The sequence below is a fragment of the Erpetoichthys calabaricus genome, chromosome 3, assembly GCF_900747795.2.
Source record: "Erpetoichthys calabaricus chromosome 3, fErpCal1.3, whole genome shotgun sequence".
In the NCBI taxonomy this organism is placed as follows: domain Eukaryota; kingdom Metazoa; phylum Chordata; class Cladistia; order Polypteriformes; family Polypteridae; genus Erpetoichthys; species Erpetoichthys calabaricus.
In genome coordinates this window covers 284597161-284613119 of record NC_041396.2, presented here as the reverse complement: position 1 = coordinate 284613119, position 15959 = coordinate 284597161, and the positions used below count along the sequence as shown (strand labels likewise).

Sequence of the window (15959 nt, the reverse complement as noted above, 5' to 3'; positions counted from 1 at the left end):
AAGAAAGTGGCAATCTCCCCACACTAAGGTCCTCTATATTCTTCGTTACTTGCCTGTATGTTGTAACACACGTGCGAATAGGAGGCAGCTAAATGGCCTAAGTAATTGTAATAACACATCCGACTGGAGGACAACGGAGTGCACTGACTGTCTTTCTCAGTTCCCTACAGACCTTTCCCAGGAAATCCTGCAAGGTTCCAGCGTCTCAGAAGACATCACTTCTGGTGCCGGTCCCTTTGCTGGCATCACTTCCAGCACTGGCCCCTTTGCTGACGTCACTTTCGGTCCAGACGACATCACTTCTGATTCCGGCCCTTTTGATGACGTCACTTCCTATACATGCCTTTAAAGCCTCCATCATTGTCTCTTGTGATCAGTTCTGTTTTGGACTCTGTTCTGTGCACATCGTGCTACTCATTTCGACTTTTGCAGCTGGGAGAAACAATATACGGGTGGCTACCCCAAATCTTTATGATGTCTTGGACCCTTTATTGTCACAATGTACTTTATTACTTCAATCACTCAAGATGTACAGACAAAATATAACATTTAAAGAAGTATTTATTCGGAATAGAATTATAGCAAGTTAAGTAAACTAAATAAGTGATAGAAAATAGTTCATGATTGTAAAGTCTGGATGTAAACATATAATAAAAATGCACCCTTACTCTAAGGTCAGTAAAGATTAAGTAATGCTTTATATGAAGAAATAGAAACTGTAAAGGAAACATCACTTTCCGTGGAAGAGAGTTGTCCTTGGAAATTCATTTCAATTCAGTAATTGGGTTCATACATGCACAGCATTTTCAATATCCATATGGAAGGTCTCTTTCTTTCTCTAGCCTCAGGTGATCTGTCCTTAATATCAAAAGATGCACGTGGGATTCAGCAACTCTTGATGTTACATAAAGATAATTGGTAAACTACTTTGATGATCTTAAAATTATGTGTATGATTCTTACCTTGTCAAGAATGTTTTACATTTTGTTCTGCTGTTTATTTAGGAAAACAATTTTTCCCATCTAACATTTAAGCTGTGAAGTATCTGGTCATTCTAATCTATGACTTGAATGTAGGTAACAATGAAAGAAAATGTGCATAAACTTAAAAAAGAAAATAAGCAGAATCCATAGACTTAAAACAGTGTCACTCACAGCATTGCTGCAATCCCAAAATGATGATTGCACACTTCATAACAGGTGCTGGTTACATTAATAAAATCTTTCCTTTCCTCTAATAGACAAAAATTGCTTGTTTTGCCCACGAGGATGGATGACTCATAATTCATCATGTTATTATATCTCAACGGACAAAATGAATTGGGCTGCTAGTCGAGATGACTGCAAAGCTAAAGGAGGAAATCTGGCAATAATTGAGAATGAAGGTGAGCAGGTGAGATGGAATTCCCTATTGCTAAGCACTTACAAATATTATGAAAGAAAGAAAGAAAGAAAGAAAGAAAGAAAGAAAGAAAGAAAGAAAGAAAGAAAGAAAGAAAGAAAGAAAGAAAGAAAGAAAGAAAGATGTCTCTGTTGTCACATGTAAATAACAAAAGAAATATCCTTAGTGGTGTTTCTGCACAGAATTTTTTGTGACTACATTTTCTAAGCAATATTTTTCCATTTTTTACCTAGTGTTTTCTTCTAAAACTGAGAATGTTTGTATTTATTCATATGTGGAAATCCTGACCACAAATAAAACTTTTAATTCCACTGGTCTGCTCCAAAATCCTCACTATTTTGTAGATTTCGGTTTCCTCCCACAGTCCAAAGACATGCAGGTTAGGTGGATTGGCGATTCTAAATTGGCCCTAGTGTGTGCTTGGTGTGTGGGTGTGTTTGTGTGTGTCCTGCGGTGGGTTGGCACCCTGCCCGGGATTGGTTCCTGCCTTGTGCCCTGTGTTAGCTGAGAATGGCTCCAGCAGACCCCCGTGACCCTGTGTTCGAATTCAGCGGGTTGGAAAATGGATGGATGGATGGATGAATTCATTTCTGACGCTGGAATTTCTCAACAACAAACTATTTCCACAACATACCAGATTTTAGTGAAAAACACTGTGTTGAAAACAACAGTTGTTTTTTATTTACATAAGCTACAGGCGGAGTGATGGCTCTTTGGCTCAAGGATCTGTGCTGTTAATTAGAAAATCTGCTGGTTCAAATCCTTCCAGGGCCAGAAGGGATGCTATCTGTTGGGATCCTGAGAAAGGCCCTTAGCCATGCAATTGACACTGTACAAATCTCTGACCCCAAGTTTCTGAAGAGTTGGGAGTATAAGGAAAAATGACAAATTCCTAAAGCAGAAAATTGTATATGACAAATAAAGTGAATAAAGTGTCATTTGTTTCACAGCATAAGTATTTTTCATGTTCAGAATATTATATGAAATATATTTTGAGCTGAAAAATGGCAGTCTTTCTCTTTAGTAAGGTAGAAACAACCCAAATCAAGTATTTGATACACATTTTTTGCTTTCAATCAGTATTTTTTTTTCTTATACCTCAAAATAGCTAGGAATATACAGTATATTTAAAAGTTAGAAAGATGCCTTTTTATTGTCGAAGAAGTGAGAAAGTTGTTGTTTAGATATTTTTTTAACGAAACATAAAAGGTCAGTTTCATTTATCCATTGTCTTGACCAGGTACTAGGGAAGCAAATGGTAAACAAACACACACACTGCTCATTTAACTTATTGAGACAGCAAAAGATAGTGGTTTTACAATTTTTTGAGAGTGGTAGATAGAATATAAAAGAATAGTGGAGTAAGTATGTTACCTGACATCTGTTGGTTGTTTCACTGTGGAAAACCTTCAGAGGATTACAAGAGAAAAAAACTATCTTGCAAATATTTTGTAAGTAACATTTAAAAATTAAATGTTATCATTTTGTCTTTTAAATAGTGTTTGTTTCATTTTAAACCATCTCTCAAAAACGGGATGTAATAGAAAAATTCTATTATGAGATTTGTATTCAGCTCCCTCAGATCAGTAAAGAACAGCTAAAATTTTTGACAGGAGCAATTTTTTTAAAGAAATACAAAAAAAAAAAACAAAACAAACAAGCAAAGCCAAAACAGGATTTTAAAAGCAAATTTGTTAAAGACAACTGATATCAAACAAAAGACAAAGATAAAAATGGAGCAGAAGAACATAACCCAAGATGATTGTATGCATATATGGTATGTATGCATTTCTAAATATGCAAGGAAATCTGAGATACAAATTTGAGCAAATTATCTTTTAGAATATAAGAGTTTTGAGTAGTCCAGAATGTTCAGCTCATCCTATCTCATCTGACATGTCCTGCTCTGACAGACTCACAGAATTAAACCTGCTTAGTCTCGAGCAGAGGAGACTGCGTGTTGACCTAATCCAGGTCTTCAAAATCCTCAGTGGCACTGATAAAGTAGATCCAGCAACATTCTTTCAGCTTAAGGGTGAATCAAGACTTGAGGATATCAGTGGAAATTAAGAGGAAGTGCATTAAAAAATGAAGCCAGAGAGCACTTTTTAACAAAAAGAGTTGTGGGACTCTGGAGCAAACTACTGAGACATAGAGTTGAAGCAGAAAGCACCATGACATTTAAGTAGAATCTGAATGAGATATTGGGACAGCTTTGCTATTAGCTAAACAAACGGGCTCACTGGACTGAATGGCCTCCTCTCGTTTGTCAGATTTCTTATGTTTATGTTTCTTAAATCTTTAAAAAATATCATATTCCAATCTGAAGGTCCCTAAAGTACTACTATCTACTTCAGTACTTGGTAACCTATTACATATCTACTTCTCTTTGTTTGTGTAACAAATTGCAATAATTACCTTTAACCATCTGTGCTCTTGTCTACACCTCATACCTACCTTATAATGTTCTTTATAAGTTTAAACATTACCATTTTGTATATTGGAAAAATGTTTGATAACTTTCATTCTTTTACAATTACCATACTAGGCAGTGATTTCCCAAATCAGTACATTTTGGTTATTTTATATATATATATATATATATATATATATATATATATATATATATATATATATATAAAAGCCAAATACCACTGACTCACTCATCACGAAATCTCCCAAACCATGAGGACTTTGGACTTGAAATTTGGAATGTAGGTTACCCTTGGACTATAGGTGCTCACTAAGAAACGGTTTTAAAAATGTTGTGGTCCAAGCACAAAATTTCTTATAGTTTTTTAGACCCGTTTGTATGTCTGTCCACTTTTCACAAGAGAACTACTTAACGGATTTAGATCAGGTTTTTTTCTATAATTCCATGTCTCCCTCAACCTGGAACATTCCATTGATTTTGCGATTTTCTCATCGCGCTAAGTATCATAGTTCGCTTGTGGTATCGATTTATTAGTGTGGGGCATAGCCTTAACTCTGCTTAGTTAGCGTACAAGCGAACTACTTAACAGATTTTTTTTTTTATATAATTTGCTTTGATTTTTGATTTTGCATCTTCTCTCATTGCGCTAACTTTCATAGTTCACTTGCAGGAGCGATATATTCATGCTAATCTGAGACTGCGGGCCGAGTGGAGGTGGAACAGTGACGTCAGGAGTAGAGAGCCAGGCAGGCCCTGCTCACTGTCCTGTTTCACTACTACGCGGGCGATGGCTAGTACTGTATATAGCAATACAAAATAGGCAGCAGATAGAAAAAGGTTTGGGGATGGCCACTCAGTATACTAAAAAATTAGCAAAAAAATAAGAAAACACATCTTTACAGATGCAGAGTTCAAAACCAAACTGACCAACAAGATGTAGGCTTGTCTATAAATATGGCTGAACAGAGGAAGAGATGGAGTTAGGGAGGAACAAGAACTGATGTGGCAGGATGATGGATTCTGGGTACTGGAAATGACATCATCAGAGGGTGCTGGAAATTATGTCAACAGTGGGTGGACCTGTGGTGATGTCATTGAGAGGCAGGTTCTTCAGCTGGTCTGCAGAGGGACATTAGGAGAAAGGATCAGGCGACACTGCCAATTCCTGATCTGACTGAGAAATAACACCATAATCTCCCAAGCACATATGTGTGACAATATAAACTTTTTTAAGCACACCTTGACTTTACTGTGTGTAGTTAGTGGTATCCATGGAAGTTTGTGTATTTGTTCCCTGTTGAATGTATTCTTTACAGACTATGTCTTATTAAAACTGAGGAAAGAATTAAAAAATATATATTTTTTATAATGCAACTTTCATTCTCATAAAATCAAACTAAGTACACCCATTAAACAGTATGAGTGCCTTATAGAGACTTAGCTTAATCTTTAGTAATCATATGCACTGGTTCTTGGAGTCAGAAACCTTTTTTTAAACATGGGTATAAATACTTAAAAACATTTCTACCGTTTTTACTTGGTTAAACACGTTAGGCTTACAAAACACAGAGACTGATGTGGTTGATGATACACCTTTGGCTGCACAAGGCTGAGTTGCAGTGTAGTGAGTGAGTGTTTTGTGTGGTGATTTTTATCCCATTCAGTTTTGGTCCCTGCCTCATTTCTAAGGCTACAAAGTCAGGCTTTGACTCCGGAGAACTTGTCATGGAAAAAATCAAATTCATAAAATAGGATTGATAATTTGTAATCTCTTTCCATCATTTTGTTATTCTTTTTCATGTTTAGAGATTTTTGAATGAGCATGTCAGCAACTCATATGCTTGGATTGGTCTCTCTGATTTAAACGAAGAAGGAAAGTGGCTTTGGGTAAACAACAAGATTCTCACCAGAAGGTAACATTTTCCTTTCTCTTTTCTATTGCTGTCCTTCCTTTAATTAAATTCTCTGCTATATGTTGAAGTATAGACAGCATGGCAGTACAGTGGTTAGTACTGCTGCTGCATTTTAAACCCAGTAAATATCTATATGGAGTTTGCATGTTCTGCCTGTGACTGTAGATAGATAGATAGATAGATAGATAGATAGATAGATAGATAGATAGATAGATAGATAGATAGATAGATAGATAGATAGATAGATAGATAGATAGATAGATAGATAGATAGATAGATAGATAGATAGATAGATAGATAGATACTTTATTAATCCCAATGGGAAATTCACATTCTTCAGCAGCAGCATACTGATACAATAAATAATATTAAATTAAAGAATGATAATAATGCAGGTGAAAAACAGACAATAACTATGTATAATGTTGAATGTTAACGTTTAAACCCCCCCCCCCCGGGTGGAATTAAAGAGTCGCATAGTTTGGGGGAGAAACGATCTCCTCAATCTGTCAGTGGAGCAGGACAGTGACAGCAGTCTATCGCTGAAGCTGCTCTTCTGTCTGGAGATGATACTATTTAGTGGATGCAGTGGATTCTCCATAATTGATAGGAGCCTGCTGAGCGCCCTTCACTCTGCCACAGATGTTAAACTGTCCAGCTCCATGCCAACAATAGAGCTTGCCTTCTTCACCAGTTTGTCCAGACGTGAGGCGTCTTTCCTCTTAATGCTGCCTCCCCAGCACACCACTGCGTAGAAGAGGGCGCTTGCCACAACTGTCTGATAGAACATCTGCAGCATCTTATTGCAGATGTTGAAGGACGCCAGCCTTCTAAGGTAGTATAACCGGCTCTGTCCTTTCTTGCACAGCGCATCAGTATTGGCAGTCCAGTCTAATTTATCATCCAGCTGCACTCCCAGATATTTATAGGTCTGCACCATCTGCACACAGTCACCTCTGATGATCACTGGGTCTATGAGGGGTCTGGGCCTCCTAAAATCCACCACCAGCTCTTTGGTTTTGCTGGTGTTCAGGTGTAGGTGGTTTGAGTCGCACCATTTAACAAAGTCATTGATTAGGTCCCTATACTCCTCCTCCAGCCCATTCCTGATACAGCCCACGATAGCAGTGTCATCAGCGAACTTTTGCACATGGCAGGACTCTGAGTTGTATTGGAAGTCCGATGTATATAGGCTGAACAGGACAGGAGAAAGTACAGTCCCCTGTGGCGCTCCTGTGTTGCTGACCACAATGTCAGACGTGCAGTTCCCAAGACGCACATACTGAGGTCTGTCTTTAAGATAGTCCACGGTCCATGCCACTAGGTATGAATCTAATCCCATCTCTTTCAGCTTATCCCTAAGGAGCAGAGGTTGGATTGTGTTGAAGGTGCTAGAGAAGTCTAGAAACATAATTCTTACAGCACCACTACCTCTGTCCAAGTGAGAGAGGGATCGGTGTAGCATATAGATGATGGCATCCTCTGCTCCCACCTTCTCCTGATATGCAAACTGCAGAGGGTCAAGGGCGTGTTGAACCTGTGGCCTAAGGTGGTGAAGCAGCAGCCTCTCCATGGTCTTCATCACATGTGATGTCAGAGCAACAGGCCGAAAGTCATTCAGCTCACTCGGACGTGATATCTTTGGGACTGGGATGATACAAGATGTTTTCCAAAGCCTCGGGACTCTCCCCTGTTCCAGGCTCAGGTTGAAGATGCGCTGTAGAGGGCCCCCCAGCTCCGATGCACAGACCTTCAGCAGTCGTGGCGATACTCCATCTGGACCCGCTGCTGTATGGATTTTACCCCATGATTTTCATTCCACATCCTGCAAAACAGGCACATTAAATCAATTAATCACAATCTTTTTTGACCAAGGTGTTTTAAGTCCCCCTTTCAGCAGCATTGGTAATGCTAGTGGCAAAATTGCTTCATTTCGGGCCTCTTTTCAGGGAAGACTTATTTACCTTATCGGTCGTGTCTTTTCTCTCTTTGTATGTGCATTTTCCAAGTAAAGGATCCAGAATAAATTCTGCCTCTCACTCAAATCACAAAATCATATTGATCTGCCAGTTTTTTCTTTACTATCGTAGGCTCTATCTCTCCATTTGATCCAAATTTGAAATGGGAGCTCTGATAAAATAGCATGTCTTTTGCCACAACTGTCAAATTCACTCCTATATTCTTTGTCAAAAAGACTGCAGTATCTAAGCCAGCAAGCAAACCGACATAATCACTCAGTGCTTCTCAATCCATTATTTAATTTAAGACCACTGCCAAGCTTTTCTCATTTATGCGTTTACTATTTCCTCAATAAGGTTGAAGCAACTTCCTTGCTTGTTTGTAACACTCATCTGGTAATCAGTCTGTAATTTCGAACAAGGTCTTCTGACTGCCTCCTAGTATATTATTGAAGGAAGTGAATTCTATCTTGATCCATTTCAAATACACAGTCCACAGCATGATTGAATGCCATAATGAAAAGTACACATGTCATAGGGTCACCAGCAGATATCGACACATCTGTACATGGTACATGGGGCTTATGTTTTTTGTTTAACTAACATTTCTGCAATTATATTCTGACCTTCTGTTTGCTTCTACATGAACTTATGGAGATTGTTTCTTTCACTATAAGCACCAGTGTATGTGTTACACTCTGTCCTTGTTTTAATGGTATAAATTCCAAAGCCTTTGTGGAATTACATTAAGTTCTGTCATTTTAAGTGTGACTGAAATTAGGGTGCAGATGCCACAGCTGTAGTCTATGATGGCAAAAGCCGTTCTTTATTTTCAGATATGTGCCTTATTTGCAAAGCCAGAGGGAGTCTGGGCAATCATGATCTTGTAGTTGTAATTTGTTAAGTTGATTTGCTAACTGTTCATTAAATGGACTTGCAAATGCATATGGGATTATATGACGTTTGTTCAATGGATAAAACAAAGAGATCACTCTTATACAAAATCCATTTAAAATGTTTAATTTGCATGTAAATCATTGACTTTGGCTTTTCTTTGCACTATTTTTATTCAGTAAGGGTAATATCCTTTCATTCAGCACTTCAAATTCCTGTTGTTTATCATGAAAGTTTATTTCAAACAGCCTCTACTATTATAGATTGTCATAGAAGACACAGGTTGACTGGCACCTCGGCCGTGGTGAATGGTTCCTTACCTGGCTGGGAAGCCATGATAAATGGATGGGTTGGTTAGTGGGACCTTTCCCCGGTCAAGGCGCCATTATGTGGGAAAGACAGAGGGCGACTGCCTCCAGAGGCTTTGTGTTACCCCATTACACCAGATGGCAGTATTCTCCTGATATGGCTTCTGTTTTGTTCTCCTGCAGGGCTGCATGGAAGTTGTAGTTTTACAGGGCAGCCGTGTAAGGGTTCTCGGGTGCTGCTAGTGGGAGTTGCTGAGAGCAGGCCTGTAAGTGCTATCAGGTGACAATCATGTTGAACCAGAAGTACTCCAGGGTTTGTATTGAAAAGCAGTTGTTCTGCCTAATCCAGGAGGAGGTGAACAGGGCTTGCTCGTAGGAGAGTGGAGGTGGTAAAGGAAAGGAATTGAACAAAACAAAAAGGAATTATGACTGAATTACCAGATGAATAAAAATTTCTGTTAAAGGTATTATGTTTGAAGAAAATCTTTCCTTGAACCTGTTACTGTGTGGTTTGGTTGTGTCTGGGTGTTTGGGGTGCAAGTGCACTCCCTACAGGTCAAAGGGTATCCCTTTTACTTTTCGTCCCGCTGCTAATAAACAACAGAGCCAAACTCGTCAGCAAAATTAAACCTCAGAAGAAAAACAGCCACTAATGCACAAACGATGCAAGTATGTCGGCAAAACAAAACCTTCTAGGACAGAGATGCCCAGAGTAGTTCCTTTTAATTACCTGACATCTCTACATTTCTTTTTTTTTTTTTCTGACAATTTCTGTAGTTTCTAGGACATGTGCTTTTTACAGCATGGGCTTACACAGCTAGTAAATATATTAGTAGCTATATGAAGTACACATTCCTGTCTACTTAAGCAAATATTTGTGTGATTTTTAATATCAGCATTACCTTTCAAATTTTGGCTCTTACGGAGCCATTGGAAGCAAGCAATTAAGTTTACTACATTTGCGCAGCACCATCAGGTCTACGTGGAATAATATTTTTAATCAATGGATCCTAGCATCTTGTACAATTAATGGCCAGGCAAATTTGTTCTGTTCTGAAGGCTGGAAATGGTACAACACACTATTAGGCGTAATAAATTGTCAACTTAGTGTAATCTCTCATGCCAGAGCCTGAGGGTTATGATCTGACAAGTTCTCCAGAAGTAGGTCTTAGCTGTCCAAATGAGGCCTTTTAACCAAGTGGGTTTCACCCCAAACTCATGGTCTGAACAAGGGCAATGAAAACAGGTGAATGCAATTAAATTTAAAAACCCTGAACTGGGACAGAGGACTTTTGTAAAAACTTCTGGTCCACAGTAACAGAACAATGATCTTTGATTTATCACGAAGGCAGGAGTAAAAAAGGTCTGCTCTAAAAGCAAACACATCCAAATCCATAATCCTAAGAATAGTATCTTTAAAAGAGAGCAGGAGTCCAATAACTAAAAAATCCAATACAATCCAGATATCCACAAACAGAGCTTAACAATAACAATGCTGAAGTGGTCCATTCATCGACTGCTGGCCCTTAAGTAGTGGTGGGGGCAGTTCTCCAGCTGCAGGATCATGTGGCCCCACCCCTTGGGTTCAACATATAGTACACATGGTACATGAAAGAAACTAATAATTTAAATAAACAAAATATTCATTAAGAAAATATACGTAGACATGAAAACAAACACAGAATTAATAACAACATTTAAAAAGCAAAAAAATGTTAAATTAAATGAAAACACACTTAAGCTTGGGATGAAACCCTGAATTTATAATAACACTGAAATTTTCACTCATTCTTTGAATCTTTTATTCATTCATTGGATTATGTATTTACTTATTTGTTTATTTATTTATCTGCTTATTTTTAATTTGTTATTTCACTCATTAATTCAGCTCAGTTTTTTATTTACCATTCCTTACTGATTATACAGAGTAGGTGCCAGGAAGGAAGGACAGGCATCCTGGCTGCAAATGCTACAATTAATGGACTGGCCAAACAGGCTTACTGGGAGCAGTTAATTTCCCTACATGACAGGTGGCAGTGCTCCTCATGGCCGAATCCAATTAAGACATCCACAGGTTCACATTGAAGTTGGAATCCCGAAACGCTGCCCTGTAGGTGAAACTGAGGGAGTCCAAAAAGCACCAGTTCAAAAACACTTTGTAAAATGTATGTAATGGGGGAAAGCACCATCAAAAACATGACTAGAATCCCAAGGGGCTGAGAACAAATCTTTATAAAATAAAAAAGGTTTATTTCCACAAAAGGCTCTGCAATACACCAAGCTCCGCAGAGTGCAAGGAATTGCCTAAAAAGACAAGATGATACACAGTTCCAATACAGAATTCAAAATCATGGTTAAAAAACAGAGCAGATGTTCAAAAATCCAGAAAATCATAAGGCAAAACTAAGCACAGATACTCAGAATAAACTTTCCCCTCTCTAGCACATTCATAATAAACTACCATGAATTTTGAGAGGCCCAATTTTAAATAGGGTGGACGGCCATTCCTGGTGGTGATTGGCAGGTTGACCCGCTCCTTGGGGAGCAACCCACAACACACAAGGATTTAAAAATGAACACAAAGAAAAAAGTACATAATTAACAGAAGAAACGTTAATATAAATAAATGACATGAAATCAGATAGATAGATAGATAGATAGATAGATAGATAGATAGATAGATAGATAGATAGATAGATAGATAGATAGATAGATAGATAGATAGATAGATAGATAGATAGATAGATAGATAGATAGGAATTACAGACAAAAAAACTCAACTGTAAATCCCAGCCGGGGGGAAAATGTTGGCTGAACCATGACAGTCAGGGTCTTTGGGGACCACCAGAGGGTGCTGCCGGGGGAGGACTGCTCTGGTTTGTGCATGACCCGTAAGTGCTCTGGATGACTTGGACTGGAGATCAGAAACAGTTCCTGTGTTGAATTTAAAAGAGAGCCCATCACATCACTCATCTGAGTCAGAGTTGGGAGGCAGTGGGCAATGCTGTCTTGGAGGAAGACGATTTCTGATTTGATGTGTGTTGCTGGTGCTCTGATGAAAAAGGTGTTTTAGACAAATAAAATTTGTTAATTCAACCTTGAATCGTGTTGGTATTACTGTGTCTGATGTTTGGGGCTCAGTGGTGTCAATTTGAGTTTATTAATAACGACAATTCAACAAATAAATTTTAAAAGTTTTCAGGAGTTGCTTCATTTAAAGGCACACTGTATTAAAATTTACTGATTTGTAATTCATCATAAGCTAACCAAAGTACTTGGGTATAAATAAAGAGGGAAAGCTATCTTTTGGAAAATTAACATGGCTAAGCACGACCCACAATGAGAGGCAAAGACACACTCTTAGACAAAATCCGCAATCCAGCAAGACAATGACATTGTTATCCAAATCAGTTAAGAAGGAAATTCTGTGTCTATGGTCTTAGATGAGATCTCCCTACAAAATTTTGTGTGAGTTGAAGTCATCTTCCCAACAGCTTCAGCACATTCCTGTTACCTAAAAGGACATGTAGTCTCCGTGTCGGCAACTGTTGCCCACCCTCTTCAGTTCAACATTGCATTTATTTTAAGTTGGACTGACAGCAATGCAAATGCAAAAATTTATTTAGGTGTTTCTGCATGATTTTTTAATCATGCAATATGTTTCTCTTCCTTCAACCCAAATGCACCCTCATGTTGAATTTTTTTTTTTAATTTATTTTCTGTAACTGATTGAGTCTTTGCTGCCACATCTATTCTGAAAATCCTCCTTCAGCTTCATTCCTGTGCTCGACTCAAGCTGATGTGACCTAAAATGGCCAATCCTTGAGCCACATACTACATGATAATGGAGACAGAAGATTGTTCATTCTTCTAAAATCTAACCGTTTCTATGTGTCTAATCAAAGACCTGGTCAGTTTTAAACTAAACTGTCACATAATGAGCAACAGTGCCCTCCATAATGTTTGGGACAATGACACATTTTTCCTTGATTTATCCCTCTATGTGTTGTGACTGAAATCCTCTTAAATGAAAGCTTGCAATGTGCTAAATTGTTTGATTTGCAATTTAAAACTAAGGAGGAGGGGAGTAAATCAAGAGAAAATGAGCCTTCTTGTCCCTAACATTGTGGAGGGAACTGTATATGTCACCACGGAGGCCATAATAGGGAATCCACCTGAAGCTAAGCACATTTGAGCCCAGCCAGTACTCACAACCACGAAAAGCTTTGGTTGCTGCTAGACGAGGTGTTGGCAGGGCCAGCAGGGAGCACTTACCCTGTGGTCTGAATGTGGATCCCAATGCCCCTGTGCAGTGAAGGGGGAGACTGATGTAAAAATGGTGCCGTCCTTCGGATGAGACGTAAAACTGAGGTCCTGATTCTCTGTGGTCATTAAAGATTCCTGGGCATCCTTCATAAAGAGTAGGGTGCATTTTGATGTCCCAGCCAAACTGCCCACCATGGCTTGGTCAATCTGACCCCCCTAATCATTCCCTGTCTCTGTTTTGCTAAATATCTTTCACCAACTTCATCACCAAACAGCTACTGTTGATGAGTGTACTGGTGCAAAATGGCCGCCATTGCATCATCCAGGTAGATGCTACACATTAGTGGTGGTAGAAGTTACTCCCTACTATAAATCAATCTGAGTAATTAGAAAAGCGCTACATAAATATAATGAATTATTATTATTATTTCTATTATTATTGTTATTATTACAGCTGGCATTGACTCCATGATTTTCAAGTTAGGCCAGGAGGAAGTCTTTACACAGCTTCCTCTGGGCACTCCAGTTCCTCCAGCCAGGACAGCTGTGGAGCAGTGGACATTTCTGCATGTTACATGGTGATTTTGTACATTACTGCATTTTATTTTATGTTTTATTTTATATTTCTGTATTTTGTATCAGCTAATTAAAAAAACACAAATAAAGTAAATTTTGTAATAACAAAGCAGAACCAAAAAGGAGTGTTGGAGCACCTGTAGGCAAACTCCATATAATTGAAGTTGATAAGAAGACAATAAATGAGATTAATAATGTTAAAGAAAACATTTTTTTCATAAGAGAGTCTGGTTCTGAATGCTGTAAGTGGTGAAGCTTTCGTTGGTGTTCCAGCAGGAAGAGGCGAGTCCAGGAGGACAGACACCATAAATGCCATCAATCTTCTGGTCTGCAGTGTGTGGAAAAGACAAGATGTTATCACAGTGCCAACCCCTGTAGTGGTGGAGAAGTACCATCACCAGAGCCCTTAAACTGTCCCCTATGTGCACACAAATGACAATTTATTTATGAATTCTTGGCTTTGATCTTGTAGGCGTAATTTTGTCTTATAAACACATATTGAATCAAGATATAGTAGATAATGGTGTATCAGCATCAAAATCAGTAATTTTAACATCATCATCTTTATTTTTTAATTTAGATACTGGATGAAAGGGCAGCCCGATGACTGGAAAGAAACAAATTCTTCTGGAGAGGACTGTGTTCACATAAAACCCCTGGCACAGACCCTTAACACCTGGAATGACATATCTTGTAAAAGCAGCATGAAAAGGATTTGTGAAAAAAGTTAAAACATGTAAAGTGTTTTATTGTAGATACTTACACTCACATTTACTTTAAAATTCACTTCTCTTTAAATTAAAATATATTTAACCTGGACAAAGAGGTCTATTCTTCTTTGTGAAACTTCTTATGTTCTATGTGTAACATTACCACTGGTGCATAACATAAATGTCTGCATGTGGATTTTTAACTTGTTTGTTAGTGAACTGTAATACATAACCATTTTGCATTTTTGCAGCTTGTAAGCTTTCTTCCTGATGAGTGACTGAATATGCTTTTACATTTGTTATCCTTTTTGTTTGGATGACATGGTAGGACAGTGGTTAGTGCTGCCTTACAGCACCACAGGCCTGCTTTGGAATCTTGGTCCAGCCTCTGTATGTCAGTTTTTCTCCAAGTGCTTTATGTTTTCCTTTCATGTACTAAAGATGGACTAGAACCTCCATCAGTCTAGGGTTGGATCATGCCTTAAATCACATATAGCTGCAATAGGCACTGGATCCTGAAACTCCAAAAACGAACAAGCAGATTAGTTGCAAGACAGATCTGATGCCAGAATAGTTTCACAATTTCAGTCTTAACACCTTCTTAAGAGCTGAAGAGCAAAGTGTACAAAGCTTACATTGCACTGATGTATTTATTGTGGTCATTTGTTTTCTAATCTATTGTTTAATGACTATTAGCAAGTTAATTGTATTGTCTTTAATTTGTTAATATTGTCGGCCGGCAGAGTTGCCAGGTACTTCAGTCAAAATCCCTCTTCTAGCAAGCCAATTTCCACCTATTTTGAAAAAAAAGAAGAAAAAAAACTAAATCTCTTAAGTATTATTTCATAATTTACAAGATTAATCAAAGCTTATTCAAAAAAGGAACACTCTCCTGTTGCAGAGAAAGGTTTCGTCTCTTGTTCAAGTCAATTATGTGGCCAAAGCTTATTATATAACTATCCCTAGCCACAGTTGTAGTGAAATATTTTAAGTTATTCTGATGAAAAATCCCTTCTGTCTTTCAACATGCATTCCTGTATTTGATCAGCAAAAAATGCCATGTTTTGCAGTACATGGGAGATATTCTCAAATGATGAAGACCCTTTGTGAAGGAAAACAAGTAAAAATATCTGACTTGATAAAAATCAAGCTAATGAATGCTAATTAAAAAACTTGGTGAATGTATTCTTTAATGATATTAAAGTTAATATAAATGCGAACTCCTCTGTAAACATGTATAGACTGTGATCTGATACGAACAGTTTCATTTTCAATTGGAACAGCACCAAATTGTTTTTATGACAAATGCAATAAGTTCACAATTTCATTTACAAGTCAAATATTTAAGAAAAGGTAATAATTTAAATAATAAAGATGCTACCTAAATATGTTGGTTCTGTGCTTTATTTACTGCTGAATTTCTGCCTGTAATTTAATGTTTTGAGAGTTTTCTACTGTAGTATAGGGTGTTTTACCGTGTTGGCCATTATGAATCTAGT

At 37.9% G+C, this 15959-nt stretch overlaps 1 protein-coding gene across 1 annotated transcript; it reads left to right on the top strand.

Annotated features, from left to right (window-relative positions):
* Positions 1 to 1247: 1247 nt before the first annotated feature.
* Positions 1248 to 15567, top strand: LOC114649571 (CD209 antigen-like protein E). The gene is made up of 3 exons (XM_028799063.2): positions 1248 to 1392; positions 5642 to 5748; positions 14331 to 15567. Exons 1-3 carry the CDS (start codon positions 1273 to 1275, stop codon positions 14479 to 14481), a joined length of 378 nt encoding a protein of 125 aa, XP_028654896.1. The 5' UTR covers positions 1248 to 1272; the 3' UTR covers positions 14482 to 15567.
* Positions 15568 to 15959: the final 392 nt, after the last annotated feature.